Below are 17,615 nucleotides of genomic sequence, written 5' to 3'. Positions count from 1 at the left end.
CTCCCCTGCAGGAAAGACACACAAACCAGCGGCTGCGGGATGAAACTGACTACTACAGCACTCAGCCTTCATCAGTGATGTTTGCATTGATTGAAGCACCGCAAAGGATGCCGTCAACGCACAAAGTCAACAAATGTGGGGGACCGGGGAGGATGACGGTTTTTCTTTGATCTTTCAGTTATAGGGATTTTAGAGGTTACCTAATAGGTACAAAAATATCAGATTGAAATATGACTATAAAAGGGAATTTCCGTTTTAAATTTCATAATAAACATTAAAGAGCGAGTGATCATCAAATAAAGTTGGTATTTCTCGTTTTTTTAGTTTTTTTAACTCTTTACTCTCTGAGATTATTATTCATTTATTTTAATTTAATTTAATTTTCTCAGAGGAGAGCCCTGCAAATCCGCAGATACAAAGCAAATATCTGCAGATATGTGAAGATCATGGACAGATGCTGATCCAAATTTTATTTCTAAAGCCCTGCAAATCTGCAGATATCCATGGATTATTTTGCGGATCACGGATCAGATGCAGATACAATTTTTGTATCCGTGCAGGGCTCTATCTTGGAGCTTTCACAGCAACTGAAAATGCATACTATCAAAATTATCCCTTGTATCTACACAATAAGACCTTGTCTGCACACAGTGGTCCTAATGTGGATGCAGTTATATTGGTGTAAATGTGTTTATAACGACATAATTTATTCCTAGGAAGCAGAATAAACTAAACCAGTAGAAGCACATTTACACTAGTATAACTGCATTCAAACTAGAGGTTGTACTGTTATAACTATTGCAGTAAAAAAAATCAACCCCAAACATAATTATACCCATACAAAATCTGTAAGAAATATTATATCCCTTTATTTTATGCCCCCTTTTTTCCTGTTAATTTTGATAGCCTTATCATGTATTGGATTGATAGTTTTCTTAACTTTTTCACAGTTGTTTCCTGCTTTATGAGTGGCAAAAGCAACTATGAAAGGAGGCTGGTTAATTTATTCTACCATATTGTGTATAGCTATACAAATTACAGTCTAGATTAGTATCCTTAATTTGAGAATTTTATTCAAAACAACAAGGAGTCTGGTGGCACCTTAAAGACTAACAGATTTGGGCATAAGCTTTCGTGAGTAAAAACCTCACTTCTTCGGATGCAGAAGAATAAATAAAACAGGATCCCTCTGTTTTATTCAAAACAGACTCTGCAGCTGTATAATATTTGGACATTACTAATCCACACCAATTTTGAAAGGATTATCTATGGTCGTAATAGGAATGTTCCTTGAAGTCACTGGGACCTGAGGTGCCTACAATTAAGTATTTGCAGCACTGGGGACTGAACATTCTCTTTTTGTATATTGAAAGCAATCAGTTTGTTGTCTGTAAACATCTCTTACCCTCATTAATGGCATAGGTACGTTTAGAAATCAAGTTCCTCCTTTGTGGTCCCAGCACGTAATAGCTCCTTATAGGCCATTGAAGTTCTGCTGCAAACTTCACTTGCCGCAGAAACAAACATACTCTTGAAACATAAGCCAGCTTCCAGACAGTTATAGCAAACAGCTGTTTTAGGCTGTTAGAAGCCCGGCTTCTTTATTATGAGTTTTTGGGGCCTCGGGCCTGGCTGATCTTATTCTCTGCTGCTCTACATTCTTCACACATCTAGGAATACACCTTGGAGTATGATGGAATAGTCAATAAGGAAGCACAGTCAAAACATGCTGATAAAGCGGAAATGTAAACAAAGGGAAGTGATCTCAGTTCTCACTGACTTCAGAGGGAGCCGGGGGTGCTCAGCGCCTGGCAGGAGTGGGACCAAGATCTAGGCACTTTTCCTCACCCCCCAAACTTCTCTCCGGACCAGCCTGACCGTGCTCCCTTCCCCACAGTGAGGGAGAGTCGGGCCGGGTCTATCGGCTCTCCGAGCTGCTCCTCACAGCTAAGTCGCCCCCTAGAAGCCGCAGTCGGGAGGGGGCCCCGCTCACTCCTCAGCTGCCAGGCAGCCAGTGGCATTTCAGCGCTGGCTGCAGTCTCCGCCGCTAGCTCAGAGCCCGGCTGCTGCGTCCTGACTCTCCCCAGCCACGTGTTACCGGCTCCAGCTCCCTCCCTGCACTGTGCCCGGCCTACGGAGCCTGTTCCGCCGGGGCCTCGCTGTCTGCAGAGCCCAGCCAACTCTCCATCGTCTCGGCCGCTCTTACCCGGGGAGGCGCCGCGGCTGCCTGTTGCCCATGGACGGGGACAGGGTGGAGATAGATGGCGGGGTCATGGAAGGGGTGAGTACAAGGACCGGGCCCGTGGATCGGCCCGGCCTTCCTGCTGGAACAGCACAGAGCTAGGCTGCCGGGGGCCCCGGGGCGAGCCTGGCTCGGCCTGGCTCCCGCAGAAGGAGGGTAGAGAGTGCACGAATGGCCGGCTGGGCTCCGGGCTGTGGGGGGTGGTCCTAGCGGGCTCCCGGAAACAGCCGGGCTGCGCCTTGGGGATTCAGTGTGTGCTGGGGTGGATCCTGGCTTGGCTCCCGGCCCTGGCTGGGGCTGGAGGTTGAGAAGGGATTGGGTTTAGTCCTGGTGGGAAAGCCCGGTGGTGGTTAGCCCGGCTTGGAGGAGTGGGGTGGAGGTAGACCCCTGGCCCAGCCGTCCCTGCCCTGTGCTCCGTGGTGCAACTGACCACCTGTCTCCCCCTTGCAGGGTGGCCAGATCTTGCGAGTCTCCACGGCCTTGAGCTGCCTGCTGGGGCTTCCCCTGCGAGTGCGGAGGATCCGAGCTGGGAGGAGCCAGCCTGGCCTTAGGTAAGCTTCCCCCAATGACCCAGAACTGGGAGACTTTCCATTAAAACGTGTTGAGGAAAAACTATGCCTAAAGTTGTGAGGGGTGGCAGGAGAGCATCCCACTCAACACACCTGGCATTGGCTGTGTCTACACTGACCCTTTGCTCAAAGTCCTTCTGTGTTGCTGTGACACTAATGCAACTCCAGCAGAGGTAGCAGTGGTGGCAATGCTAGTGTAAGTTGGGGCATGGGTATTTTTTTACCACCACATTGCCTAACCCTACCTATAGGTTTTGAGGTCACAATAATAATAAAAATGCCACCAGATAATAGTATTCCTATTCACTGGAGCTACACTAGTGCTACTGCAATAGTAAGAGATTTTTAGCAAAAGGCTATTGTGTCAGGAAAGGATCCAAGATTGAACTCCAGAAACTCTGAAGTCCTAACCTGTTCACGTGCTTCATGTAAATATATTAGCTTCTGGCATACACTTTTGGCATCATCTATATAGTTTGTCATGGCAAAAGAGTATTTGAATTTGTTTCACCTAGGAGGGCTTCTGTCCCCATGACCCTCCACTTGGGTCTGGCTGCCTGATTCCCTTTCCCATAAGAGATCCCATCAGTTACACCTTGTTATAAAAACATAATATGACAACATGAGATTTCAAATATGATCAAAATTGTAAAATGACTTGCTGAAACATACAGCAAAATATTCCATCCCTAGCAAGGGAGACTGCAAACATGTCTATAAACAATGTCCCCAAATAGTGAGTCTTCCTATACCAAGGCCCAAAGATCTGAATGTTTTTACCTAGACTGTTTAAGGAGCTGATGGTTAATGACTATTTATGTGGCTGGTGTCAGTACCATGTAGGTTTTGCTTAGGACACTTGGCAATAATTTTAGAAACAGAACCTGAAACAACAAAGAGAGGCCATATTTGGTTTTAAAAGATTGTCTGAGGCTATATGCTTTCTTTCCACTGTAGAAACTTCAAAAATATTTGTCACATGTGTGTACCTATCAAACTCAATTTAGTAATTGACATTCTTGTCTGTAGGCCTCTTCTGCTCCCTTCATTAACTACTGTCTGTCTTTGATTTGTGACATACTACTCTAATCACAATGTCACAGTTACAAGGCTATGGCATATAAAAGCCAACAGAGCTAATTATACTAATTACATTATTTTAATTTGAATCACAGTGAATGGAAACTGGTCCCGTAGCAGTTGTATACACCGCACATTATTTATATATTTAAGTTGACAGTGTCAATTTGAAACTAGTCAGCTTCACCAAAATGAACCAAAATCATTTTGGTGAAGTTGACTTGCCCTGCCTTTGAGTACCCTTGCACACTTCAAAAAAAAAAAAATGTTGACCATGTTTTCCTATTTTATTTCTCCAGTGTTTTTCTCTCCTCTTGCTTTGCGGAAGACCCACACAAATAGGAGAGTGAATGTCTGCACAGCAGGAGCTATCAGGACAGATATTGCAGGAGAGCTCTGATCACCCTGCTGTGCACCTGACTCTAAAATGGCTTGAGTCAAGTGACTGCCCCTGATTCTATTCCAATCCTCCTCTCTGGCTCCATATAGCGGACTGGAATGGGGGGTCATCACCTTTCCCACTGCATTTTGGCTCAAGCTTTAACAAGTTCTTGCAGGGGATTCCTGCTGCACCCCACCTCAGTCCCATCTCTCTACCCTGTCCTGCTCCTGTGGAAGAGAAACAGGATCCCCACTAATTCCAGAACGCTATTCTGGTTCCTGTGGTTTACGGGCAGCCATGAAACTCTGTGGGAATCAGTTTGAATTTCTACTGTTTTGGTTTGGGCTGAAGCTTGCAATTGTTATACTATTACTAAATATGTAATAGTTCTGTAATGTAATGTGGGTGAGTAGGCAGTCTGATGTATGTCTTAATATAGTATTATGACTTGAAGGCCTCAACATCTGTCTGGACTAGAGATGATTCGAGATTTATGTGATGGGCAGCTGGATGGGGGAGAAATCGGTTCAACAGAAATAACCTTCACTCCTGGGAAGATCAAAGGTGGAACCCACATAGCGGATACCAAAACAGCAGGGTATGTGTGTTGTAATACCTACTATTAACTGATGTAATAACTAGTTTTAACTGTTCTTCAGCAGTTTTTAGGTTATGGCAAAAATGAGAAAAAACAAGGAAATTCATGCTGAGGACTGATACTATCTCCTTAATTCATGCTATTAGTAATGTAGATGTACAAGGGAAATAAACAAGAAACCTTTGTTAATTTCCCCCTCAAATGAGAGTGTGTGGAAAACTTGACTGATCAAAGATAAAACAAAAATCTTAGGGAAAAATCTTTATTTTTAGGCTTGTAAAGAAACATCAATGACAAAAAGTTACTTGTTAGGATTTTGGCAGGGTAATGTATGTTAGAGGAATGTCTAATGTCATTTCACTAATGATTATCTTCAGATTGAAATATTCCAATTTATATGTAAAATGCTCTTGAAACTTCACTTTCTGACAGATATTTACTGGTTTAAGTGGATTATGCCTACGTTACCTGTGAGTGTTTTCCAATTCCATTTTAGGAGCGTGTGCCTCCTGATGCAGGTAGCAATGCCGTGTGTGCTGTTTGCTGCTTCCCCTTCAGAACTTCGTTTAAAAGGTGGGACTAATGCTGAGATGGCTCCACAGATAGACTACACAGTGTTGGTAGGGATCAGCTTCTTTGATTTGCTAAATCTTTCAGGTGCAAAAGTAACTTGTGTACTTCTGTATGTTCCTATTACTGCTTTATATCATCAGTGGTAACTGTAGAGTAATCAAAGCAATTTTTTTCTTTTTTTGCTGTTTCAAATGTGAAATGAAATAGAATAACCTCCTTTCTATTTAAATGCTAAAATATGCAAGTGAAAAATAATGTGTTTGATATATTAATAGTGCAATATTTCCATACTATATGTTTAAAGGGCACCAAATTCCTCACATAATTCCTTGAAACACAAAGAAGTCTGCCTCTACTTGTTTATTTCTCTTTTTATTTTTAGTTGTTAAAGATAATTTGAATTAAAAGTCTCCTTTGTTCTAGAAATGCTAAGTATTAATAGGGAAGGAGGGGAGCAGGTCCTTAAGAGAATCTCTCTTACAAAATGGTCTGCAGAATAAAATGTGGAGATCCCAATCTAATTCATTCTTCATGACACTGAATATTTTTATAGTGTATTTTGAGATCTTCACTGTAGACCAGTGTATATATATATTTCTCTCTGTGGATTGAATGGTAGGGTGGGATATGTTAAACACAAACTAGTTCTGCATTTTTAAAGTATGCTTACTCCTCAGGTCTTTAAACCAATAATTGAAAAGTTCAATTTGACCTTTGACTGTGACATAAAAAGGAGGTAAGTTATACTGTCATGGCTTTTGAAATACTTTGTGCAGGGGGCCAGTCTCTAAGTGGAATGTGAGTCCTTTATGTTTGAGTGCTTACCCGCCCCATTTTGTCCACTGAAGACAAAGGGAGTTTTTCTTTTGACTTCAGTGGAAGTTGTATCAGACCTGCTGAAGGCCTTCAGTTTACCCACCTATGAAAAGAGGATAAGATATATCTACTCATGGTTGTTGAGTGGCTTAATTAATGTTTGTAAATTGCTTCAAGAATATTAAATGACAATGTTATTTAAGTGCAAAGTATTATTTTAATTTCTTATATAGTGCTTACCATGCTAGCTGCTTATAGTCTCTACCCCAAAGAGCTTACTGCCTGTTTTTAGACATGGCTCAACAGATGAGAACAACAAACAGTAGGGTGTGAGAAAAGAGGAATAAGACATGGACTATGCTAATAAGCAGGGTGGATAAAAATTGATGATCAAAAAATGGATTTTTAATTTAAATTAGATTTTATTTAAATGAAATGCAGGTTTATGTTTAAAAACTATTTAAAATTAAAAAATTGACAACCTATAAGGCCCAAATTTATTATAATCTTATTAAGATTATTTACATTAAATACAAAAACATAATATTAAGTAGTATTTGCTCGCTACCAAGTTTTAAAGAAAGGCAAACCACTGACCTAGTGGAAGGCACTGGCTAAGCACCTGGAATCATAGTCCGTTAAAGTGCTAAATTAGCTTTTGACAACTGTGGCGCCTCTTCTGCAGGGGCAGAGAGAATATTTTCTTCACTTCAGTTTATTCAGCTAGTTTAGTTCAATGACTATTTCATTCAAAATTAAGAAACCAATTGGGAGCTGAAAAAGCAGGAAAGATTATTTTCTTCTTCCAGTCTGTGAATAAAAAACTAGCTGTAAGAGAATGAGATCTACTAGTTCTAAAATCTTGCAGGAGATGGTGACAAGAAACAATCAGTTCAACTCACTAGCAACATATAATGCTTCATTTGTTTAATAAAATAAGTTACTTTTAAATGCAAAGCCCGTTTTATTAGAAAAAAAGTTTATCAGAAGTTTATGTATCCACCATGTTTAAGGTAGTTATTATATTGAATAAAAAATGAAGGTGTGTTGTGCATTTTTAATTTAATTTGAATTTCCATCCAAATAGAGCTTGACACAAAATAATCACAAGTAAAAAAAAAATAATCCTCATCTGGTAAATAAGAATTGCATGATTCATCATTTTCTGACATAATACAAATATTAAGAACCTGAATAAATGTAAGTTAAGCTGTATAATGCTTAAATAAATAAAATGTGTCCTCCTGGTTAGCAAAAAGAAGCACCAAATTTAATATAAAGGCCATGTTTAGTTGCAAATATGTTAAAATAATGTTTTAATGATTATCAACTAATAAGAATCATCCTTTCTTTCTTTTAATGATTACCAACTAATAAGAACCATCCTTTCTTTAGGAAAATTAAAATTGATGATTTAAATCAAGGTTTCCTGCTTGCTGATTTAAATAATGATTAAAATCACTGATTTTAATCAGTCTACCCTGTTAATAAGATTGTGCAGTTAATTAGGTTCATTCTATGCATGTTGAGGGTAATGCTATGTTTTTATTTTTTGTACTCATTTCTATGGTACACATCACAAATTTCTAAGCCACTTGAGCTGTCTAAAATAGCATGTTAAGGATAAGACACGTACTAGCAAACAAGTATGCTAAATCCATTTTTAGTTTTCTTGCTTATAGGAATAACTTAATTTGTAATGTCATGCACCCCTTTTCTTTCCATTTAACCATATCTGATATCCATTTTTAATAGGGGCTACTACCCCCAAGGTGGTGGTGAAGTGATAGTCCGAATGTCACCAGTCAAACAGTTAAGCCCAATAAACTTAACTGAACGTGGCACTGTGACCAAGATACATGGAAGAGCATTTGTTGCTGGAGCCTTGCCCATTAAAGTGAGTGCCTGTAATATTCCTAGAAGTAAGGGGATGTAATTTTATATAGTGTAAATAAATATTATACAATTATTTGTCTATTATGCAATCTTTATAAGTAGTTCTATACATTTATTGGTATTATTTTCTGTAGTTCTCCACCTGTAAACCCAGGCAACCATAGTACAATGAATCCAACTGTACAGACCTTCCAAGGAGAGGAAAATTATAACACATACAAATTTAGAGAATTCCAAAATAAAGTATTATTATATAGATTATGGTAGCACCCAAAATGGTAGGAGAGAACATTGTCCTTGTTGTAACCATTCGGAAGCCCTTGGCAGAGATTCAAGATTGGATACCTTTCTAAAAGATAGGCTTTAGCTCAACCTGAAGTGATGGCTCTGATGCAGAAATCTCTGGTTGAAATTCTGTCCTGTATTATACAGGAGGTCAGGCTAAATGAACCTAATGGCCTTTCTGGCCTTAAAATCTTAAGAACCTATGAAAATGTGCTATGAGCTTTCCAAACACTGTGGTATTTAGAATCTCTATCCCAAAGAGCTTGTAACTGTGACCTAAAATAGCTCTCCGCTACATAAAATGTTGTGATTTTTAAGATCAGATATCTCAAGCTTTATCAGGGCTATAAAGCTTTATCAGGGCTATATATAAAATCCTTATCTTGTAGAATGGGGGGAAATCCTGAATTTCTATTGGTATTGAAGCTCCTATGTACAGCTTTAAAATCTGTCATTGGTCCAGGACTGAATATTACCTAAACTTTGTAGGAAAACTGCACATTGAGGGGAAGGAGGATAAGTTAGATGTCATCTTACAGTTTGTAGTAGTTTACAATAATACATGAGGTACATTCATTTTAAAAGCTAGTCTCCTTATAGCTTGGAATAACATTATTCAAATATGCATTCATATGGTTAAATATATAGGGAAAATGTTAGATCAAACATTTATTTTAACTACTGTACCTGGTTCTTTTTTGTTTTACCATGCTAGCTAGCAAAAGACATGGCATCAGCAGCAGTGAGATGCATCAGAAAAGAAATCAGGGATCTTTACGTTAATATTCAGCCTGTTCGAGAACCTGATAATCAAGCCTTTGGAACTGGAAGTGGAATAATGTGAGACAAGACACAAGCCTCCTATTTACTTATTTTACTGTGTTATAGTTGAGAATATGGTAATGATCCTTCTGTGACTGAGAGAGGTAGTAAACAAAAAAAGCAATACCCCTTTCCTTTTTATTAAGAATAGTAATTAGGGCACTTTATAATAAGCCAAGAAATTTCTATTTTTATTTCATCTTTGGCAGGAGAGGTTGGTGTGTGTAAATCTTGTGCTAAGAATTTGTCAGGAGTTTGAATTAAATACATGTTAACAAAAACCAACTAAAACTTTGTTTTTAAGTATCTGACTGAAGCTTGAGCAGTTGAGAGAGGGAGGGATTTTTAGTTTTTTAATGTTATAATCTCAGTAGTTCTCTAGCCATTCATGGAGTTCTCTAGCAAAAACAGAGTACTCAGGACCTGGTATTTCTCATTTAAAAGCAGGAGAAATTTTGTGTGTTTGTTTGGAATAAATGCAGGCCTATTTCCTATCACAGAGATGCAAAAAAGGGAACAAATGTTATCTCCTTTGCAGATCACTTTTTTTAAAGGAAATGAAATACAAAAAACTATATTGAAGCCACATTTAACATACATATTTAAAGACAACACATTCATAATATAGTTACTAGTTAGGTCACTAACTATACCTAAATATATACAGTATGTGCAATGTGGGTAATTTTTTACTATGAGGATATTACATCTGGCTTCTCTAGCTTTTTAATATATAAGAAATATATATATATTTAATATATAAATAAAGGTTAAATATATAACCTTCCATGCTGAATTTCTGTATTTTCTGTGCACGTGACTGTGCTTTTCTGACATGACACTTCTTCCAGCATTACGTCAGGGTTGTCAGTTGGTGCTCACTCAGAGGAGTACCATCTGCTGAGTGAGCAATGAACCTCTTCCCCCACCTGTGTATTTTTTCTTGGACATTTTCCACCCAGTTAGTGAGATCAGCCCTAGAAGTCAAAGTGTATGTTTCCATTGACTTTAACAGGAATTGATTTGGGACTCAAGTACTGATCATACCAACCATTCTTATCTTGATATCATAACCTAGTGTGCTGTGGTTGCAGATAAATGCCTAATTGCTATCTGGTAATTTACTTAATTTTTCTGTTTAGTATTGTTGCAGAAACTTCAACAGGTTGTCTGTTTGCTGGATCATCACTTGGTAAAAGAGGTGAGAGTCGTGTAAAGTATATCATGTTTCGTGCATTTAGTTTCCTACTGGATATTAAATCCATATTGTTAGTAACCAGGGGCAACAGACATTCACGGATTTTAGTTTTGCTTTATAGAATCTTAAACTTTCATTTAAAAAAATACACTGTCTTTACATCCATGTTTTTTCCACAGCATGGTGAATCAATCAACAAAGTTGTGAACTTATCCACTTATTTTAATGGATTGTTAGAGATCACTGATTTGGGAAGACTTCTGGATTATTAAAACATACACACTCCACCCCAATTCATCTGATGTGGGATTTGTCCTGTACTATATAATGCAGAGTATATATGTTAAAGGTGTAGGAGTGAATTTGATTTAATTGATACCTTGTTTGGCTAAAGCTGCTTCTCAAAGTCTAAGGAGGCCTAGACTTTTCCCAATGCTGAGGAAGTAGGTACCATATTTATCCAGATGCACTAGTGGGATGATAGATCACAGTACTCAGAGAGTGACAAGTGAACATTTGAGCCAAGAGTGTGGCAATACAGGTGTAATTAACTGCCTTCTGTTTCCTGTTTTTTTCCACATTCTACAGTGAACGAATAATTATAAATGTTCTGGAGTTTCTTAATCCTCCTGAACTCTCTCCCTAGGTAAGAATTCTGACAGGGTTGGAATTGAAGCTGCAGAGATGCTGCTTGGAAATCTTAGGCATGGGGGAGCAGTGGATGACTATCTGCAAGACCAGGTAAGAATCCCATACACTGACTTTAAGATGAAGTGAAGGCAGCAAGCACACAGCAAGCGGGTTTGACTGTGTATTGAATGTACATCAAGAGAGCAAAAAAAAAAAAAGTCTTGAATTTCAGAGTTAAAATTGCATTTCCACAGCAAGCCACAGATTTACATTCAAATAGCCACTACAGCCATAACTTTAGGAGGTGTTCAGGGGTCTCCCAAATCCAGTCACCCTGAAGTCATAGGGGAGGGGCTAGTAAATAGCCTTTTCCGGTTTCCACCCCTTAAGTGTTAGAAGGCTCCATGGAGGGGACCTCGCAGCATGACTTCTGGATTATTATAGAAATAGCAACCCACCACGATAAGCCAAAATGGACTTTTTAGGAAGTTTAAACAAGCCACTTAAACCCATGGGGAAACACATATGACACCTGGAAAGGCTCCTGAGGCTCAAGGAGGGGTGACAACTAGCCTCCTACGACTCACTTGACGTTTCCTCTTCCTGCAGACCTCAATAAATCCAGAGGAAGAGGGTGGGAATTCCCTTCCCCCACCTCCCCATATCCACTCTCTCTAGATCCCCTCTACACAACAGATCTAGGGAAGGCAGCCCTGTTCTTGCAGACCTAAGTGCCTCAGGAGGTGACTAAGTGAGAGCAAGGGAGAACATACTGAGGGAACATTCTTCTCCATCTTGCTTACCTGGCTCCATGCAGGAGACCTGGGGAATGAAGAACCCTTCAGCTTTCTCCAGTTAAACCACATTTAGCGCCAGGCCAGGGTGCAACAATCAACGTGTCAGAGTGGTGTTTCTAATTCAAGTCAAACTACTACATATGTGGTGAATACCTCTTTGAGTGTGTCATCATTCAGAAACCTCATTCCCAGTGTCCTGTTCAGCCCCAGGTGTAACCCAGCAATCTGAAGTCAGATGTGATTTTTTTGGTGTGGATTTTAGCAAGGGGGCTAGAATCAAGATTGCAGCGGCGTTACCATTATAAACTTAACTCGGGAATGGCTGTTACCAGTGTATAATATACATTGAAACAGCAAACCTACTTGCTTTCAGTTCACTTGTGTGCTGCTCTGACTCTTTTATGGATCAGTGTTATGGAGCTGTAGTAACGGTTTAAAAACTAATTATTTTTTTTTTCTTCTTAAGCTGATCATTTTCATGGCATTAGCAAATGGGGTATCTAGAGTGAAAAGTGGACCAATTACACTTCATACTCAAACAGCTATACATTTTGCAGAACAGCTAACAAAGGTGAGTCCAGAGAATGGAGAAGAGTACTATCAATGGGCATTCATCCTGTGGCTTAGGCTTAGTGTGTAGCAAGCCAGAGCATGAATCTACAGCACACTAAGGCCAGGTCTACACTACAAACTTACACGGATACAACTACGTTGCTCAGGGGTGTGAAAAATCCACAGCCCCTGAGCATTGTCGTTATACCAACCTAATGTCCTGTGTGGACAGCGCTGTGTCGACAGGAAGCCTTCTCCAGTCGACATAGCTACTGCCTCTCATGGAGGTAGAATACCTACGCTGACAGGAGAAGCCCTCCCATCAGTGTAGGTAGCATCTTCACTGAAGCGTTACAGCAATGCCGATGCACCATTTCAGTGTAGACGTGCCCAGAGTCATTGGGTGGACCCTGCTAGCAGCCAGAACTATACATTAACTCCCTGGTTTGCCATGCACTAAATCTCCGTGTAGATGAGCCCTTGATATGTATACTTTTGTAGTGTCACCCTCTGATGGCTTTTTTGTGGTGTATGTGAAATTAGTTTGGTGTTGGATACAGGTGGTCAGAACACCACAGTTCTTACTAATTACTGGCAAACACCCCTGAAAATAAAGAACAGTGTGTTTAGAGTTCAATTTTAAATTCCTTGGCATTGGTTAGATGCTTTCACAACCTTAATTAAAAATATTTTCAGTGGAATTAATTATATACACACATGTACATCTGTTTGACTAAATATATTATTATTAGACATCTAGTATTCTGGGTCTGGTCTAACTACATTATAAGTTTTTTAATACTTTGTCCTCATCATTGCAGGCTAAATTTACTGTGACAAAATCAGAAGATGAAGATTCCACTAAAGATACCTACTTTATTGAGTGCCAAGGAATGGGGTTGATAAACTCAAGCTTGTAGTTTTTCTTTAAAGAAAAAACATACCTCTGATGTATTGCACTACATTTCAGTTGACATGCTACCCAGTGGGGAACAGGAGTTACTTTATCATAAATAATTGGTTTGATTTAAATTCAGAGATGATGTAATGATTTTGTGGTATGCTGAGAATACTTCCTGTCCTTCCTTTGGCTGTTAACAGCAAAATGAGTACTGATGAAATAGCAAATGGAATAAAATGCAAGTGTTCAGGAGAGCTGAAACTAGAGATGAGTAGCTTTATGGATATGAGTGCACCAGAGTTGATAAACTACCATTACAACTTTTAAAAGTTACTTAAATGACACAACCATTCCCCTTAAAGCATGTAGGTTTATCATATGGGATCCTTTACACATTTGTTACGAAATAGTTCATTTCTGTTTATCTATCAGCCTTTGTCTCTAAAGTATTCTGTTTCTGTAGTCGTTTTGCTGAAATTGATATGGAAAAAATAAAGCAATTTCGGTGTACTTTAATTGGATATTTTTTGCTTATGATTTCTCCAGCAGTTTGTTGAAGTGAGGTAGATTCATTAGCTGTGAGTTAAGTTTTTTGCAAACATCATCTGGAACTTCTTTTCAGTTATCCAGGAAGGACCGTAGACACTCTCTGCTTTAAAGTCATCATCTTTCTTGCGTTAAGGGGTCAGCTCTACAAGTCTTCTCTTCTGTGCTGTAACCTGTCTTTGTTTATGACTTCGTTTATAACTTTGTCTACACTTGCAGCGACGTGTAGGGTGTGTGTAACTATATGCCACAGTGAAAGATAGGCTGCATCTACACACTCTGTGGGGTGTAGCTACACACAGCATTAAAAGGCTCTGGTAGAGGGGAGGGCTCCGGCTGGGGGTGCGGGCTCGGGGTGGGGCTGTGGATGAGGAGCTTTGGGTGTAGGAGGGTGCTCTGGGCTGGGACTGAGGGGTTCGGAGGGAAGGAGGGGGATCAGGGCTGGGGCAGGGGGTTGGGGCGTGGGGAGAGGCTCAGGGCTACAGGTTCTGGGTGGCGCTTACCTCAAGTGGCTCCTGGAAGCAGTGGCATATCCCTTCTCCGGCTCCTACGCAGAGGTGCAGCCATGCGACTCTGCACGCTGCCCTGTCTGCAAGAACCACCCCTGCAGCTCCCATTGGCTGCAGTTCCCGGCCAATGGGGGCGCGCTTGGGGCAGCGTGCAGAGCGGAGCCCCCTGGCTGCTTCTACGCGTAGGAGCCGGAGCGGGGCCATGCCGCTGCTTCCGGGAGCTGCGTGGAGCGGCCCCCAACCCTGCTCCCCGGCTGGAGCACCAGAGCGGGGCCATGCTGCTGCATCCGGGAGCTGCGTGGAGTGGACCCTGACCCTACTCCCCGGCGGGAGCTCGAGGGCTGGATTAAAACAGCTGGTGGGCTGGATGTGGCCCATAGTTTGCCCACCCCTGGCCTAAATGTTGCATTTAGGCACCTAAAGTGGCCCTTAAGCACCTAAGTCCCTTTGTGGATCTAGCCTGAAGTGACTTACACAAGGTCACACAAGAAAGTAACTGCAGCAGAAGCAGGAACTGAACCTAGATCTCCAGCATCTTAAATAAGAGCCTGAACCACAAGACCTTCTTCCTACTCTAGATTGTGTCCATGGTATTTGATTTTCAGAGCTGCAGCTCAAGTGTAGTACTCTCGTTTCTTTTATGTTCATTCAGATCATTGGCTGCAGTTGCTTCACTGTGCATTTTAATTGGGATTAAAGCATTGAATTTAGGACTGAAGAATGCCCACTGAAGCTAAGAAATCGCTCCATATGTATCTGGTTAACTATATCAGCCTCTCCTTACAACTTCTTTCCTCTCAGAAATCTGTCATGCACAGAAATTGGGCAGGATTAATTTCGTAACCAATAGAAATAGCCCTTAAAAAGCTTGTATTTCTAATATTAGGAATGGCCTGGTGGTGGCAGCAGGCAACCTAATAAACCAGTGTTGTATGAATTGAAATTTAGTTTTAAAGTTGATATCAGGAGCACATCTCTCAAACACCATTCCAGGCTCTTGACTTTCAATGCTAGTACGGGGTGATGAAAGACCTAGAAAATACTTATCCAAAAGCGGAGAAGCTTGAAGGGAAGCATACATGCAGCTAACATCTCCTTTCATCAAAACACACTGCTCTAAAACAGATGTTAAATAAGTCTTCCCTGGGATTTTTTTTTTATTTGCATTACACAGGAGATTAGCATACATTCCTTATTTTCCAGAGTTGTAGGTGCTGTAGAAAAACCTAGGATAGCGAAAAGAGAGAGGGAACTGATTATGACATTTTAATGTTGACATCTCTGAAGATACTAGCTGTTGTGTATCTTGGAGTAGGGTGCGGTGTGAAGAATCTCCCTCAGTTTAAACTTAAAAAAAAAAAAAAAAAAAAAGAACCAAAAAAAGAAAATGGGTCAGTTCCTCGGATGTGGCCATGTTCCACTCAGTGCCAGTGCAGGACATGAAACTAAGAAGAGGCAAAAGTGACTGTTTTTCCTGATATCGAGGGCCGTTTGGTCCCAAATGCAAGTCAGAGCAGTGTCAGAGTTGCCATAAATTATGCTCAGCTATAGTAACCCCCAAGGCATCATTTTAACAGCTGCTCAACTTGGGGAAGCCAAAAGAAGGTGGCAAAGAATCAGCTATCCACTTCTACATTACCTAGGAAAGTCTTCTATGCCTGGAGAATCCTCAGGTAGCTCGCTTTTGGGACTGCTTTGCTCTGAAAGACTGGCACCAAGCAGCCATATTGGAGCCCAGGATTTAAGTTGCTCTAAAATCCAAAACAAGAATTATGATCATTATGACATGTTTTAATTCTAGACCCTGTCATATGTTATGGTTTCAAAAGCTTGAAACAAAACAGAAAAGCCTCCTCTAATGTAGTCACCCACGTATTTAAAGGCAGGATTTTAGGGCAATATAATTGCTGGATTATAAATGGATTAATAGTTTTATAAGAGTTCCCTATCAAAGACTTGATCAATCATAGTCGGATCTCTCCTAGTATGCAAATAATCCAATTTAGAGTTAGTGCTAAGCACTTTAAACCTTTGTGTAATGTACTTCACAAGGGATATTTACATTGACATTCTTTTTACAAGATGTCCACGTTTACTTGAAAAGAACCAGGAGTGCCTACCTCCCCACATACTGCAATTTGGCAACTAATGCCTTCCCTTCAGATTAAAAAACCCTCCAATAGAAATTCCTTTAAATACTGTTTTTCTTACCCTATAATCACTGCTACATTTTAACAATCAAAGAGGAATGTCTTACCACAAAGGATCTATTAGGCAACAATTGTACTTAGGATATGTTAATTCTTAGTTCATTTAATCTTTAAAATGTCTAACAGAGCTAACTCTTGTAATATTAAGAAAAGTCCACGAATGAAAGCATTGGTACATTAATCTACATCTTTTAGATTTATGTAGTCCTTTATATTCTTTTGAGTGTGTATGTGACACACACTGCTTTAAAGGTAGTAGTAAAATTGAGGATTAGCACAGGTATGATTAAAAAAAAACAAACCACACCCTTTGGCCAGATGCTCAGAAGGTGTAAGTTGTCATAGCTCCATTGCCTTCTGCCCCAGTGCCCCGATATGTACTACTTGCAAATTGAACAGAATAGTATTTTTACTGAGAAAGGTATGGTCTGTTGGTTTAAACCTGGGACTGAGAGTCGGATAGTCATAGACCTTTCACTTGCACCCTCTGTGGTTTTGGCAAATCACTCCATCTCGCTGCCTCTGTTTCTTCATCTACAAACGGAATGGTATATACCTGCCCCATATGGAAGAGTAATAAATGGTTAACTTTAAAAGTATTACTATTCAAAGAGACCTTGGGTACAAGGTGTTCTGTGTAGTATGGTAATTCTAGCACCAAATGGTTTTCACAAAAACGTTTACAAAAATTAATTTAGCAAAATGTGAAACTCATCCCTTTTCTTCATTCCATTCATTGCTGTGAGGTTTGTTTAGAGTCATTATGGACCATTGAAATGCTAACGTTAAGTACAGACATTTTGTTAATAAAAACAAAATAAGGACGTTCCAATGCAAAACACTCACATTAACATGGAATTGATTCTATGTGTATCCCTTCTGCCAGCGTCAATGGCAGCTACAAGGGCTGGGTTCTAAAAACATGTAAGGGTTCTTCTTGGAAAATAACACAACAACTTGAGTGCCCATTCAGTCTTTGATTTCAGCTCTGAGAAAAATAAAATAAACT

The 17,615-nt window shown here is 40.0% G+C and overlaps 1 protein-coding gene across 1 annotated transcript; it reads left to right on the top strand.

Moving 5' to 3' along the window:
* Positions 1-2,236: 2,236 nt before the first annotated feature.
* On the top strand, positions 2,237-13,479 carry LOC113407352 (RNA 3'-terminal phosphate cyclase). Its single transcript, XM_026655760.1, has 11 exons — positions 2,237-2,281; positions 2,693-2,793; positions 4,728-4,871; positions 5,368-5,491; positions 6,122-6,180; positions 8,016-8,157; positions 9,157-9,281; positions 10,406-10,464; positions 11,108-11,202; positions 12,355-12,459; positions 13,262-13,479. Exons 1-11 carry the CDS (start codon positions 2,237-2,239, stop codon positions 13,358-13,360), a joined length of 1,098 nt encoding a protein of 365 aa, XP_026511545.1. The 3' UTR covers positions 13,361-13,479.
* The last annotated feature ends 4,136 nt before the right edge of the window (positions 13,480-17,615 follow it).

Source organism: Terrapene carolina, unplaced genomic scaffold (genome assembly GCF_002925995.2).
Source record: "Terrapene carolina triunguis isolate 2854851 unplaced genomic scaffold, T_m_triunguis-2.0 Scaffold211, whole genome shotgun sequence".
NCBI lineage: Eukaryota > Metazoa > Chordata > Testudines > Emydidae > Terrapene > Terrapene triunguis.
The sequence above is the reverse complement of the archived record's forward strand: the minus strand, read 5'-3'. Positions and strand labels throughout refer to the sequence as shown.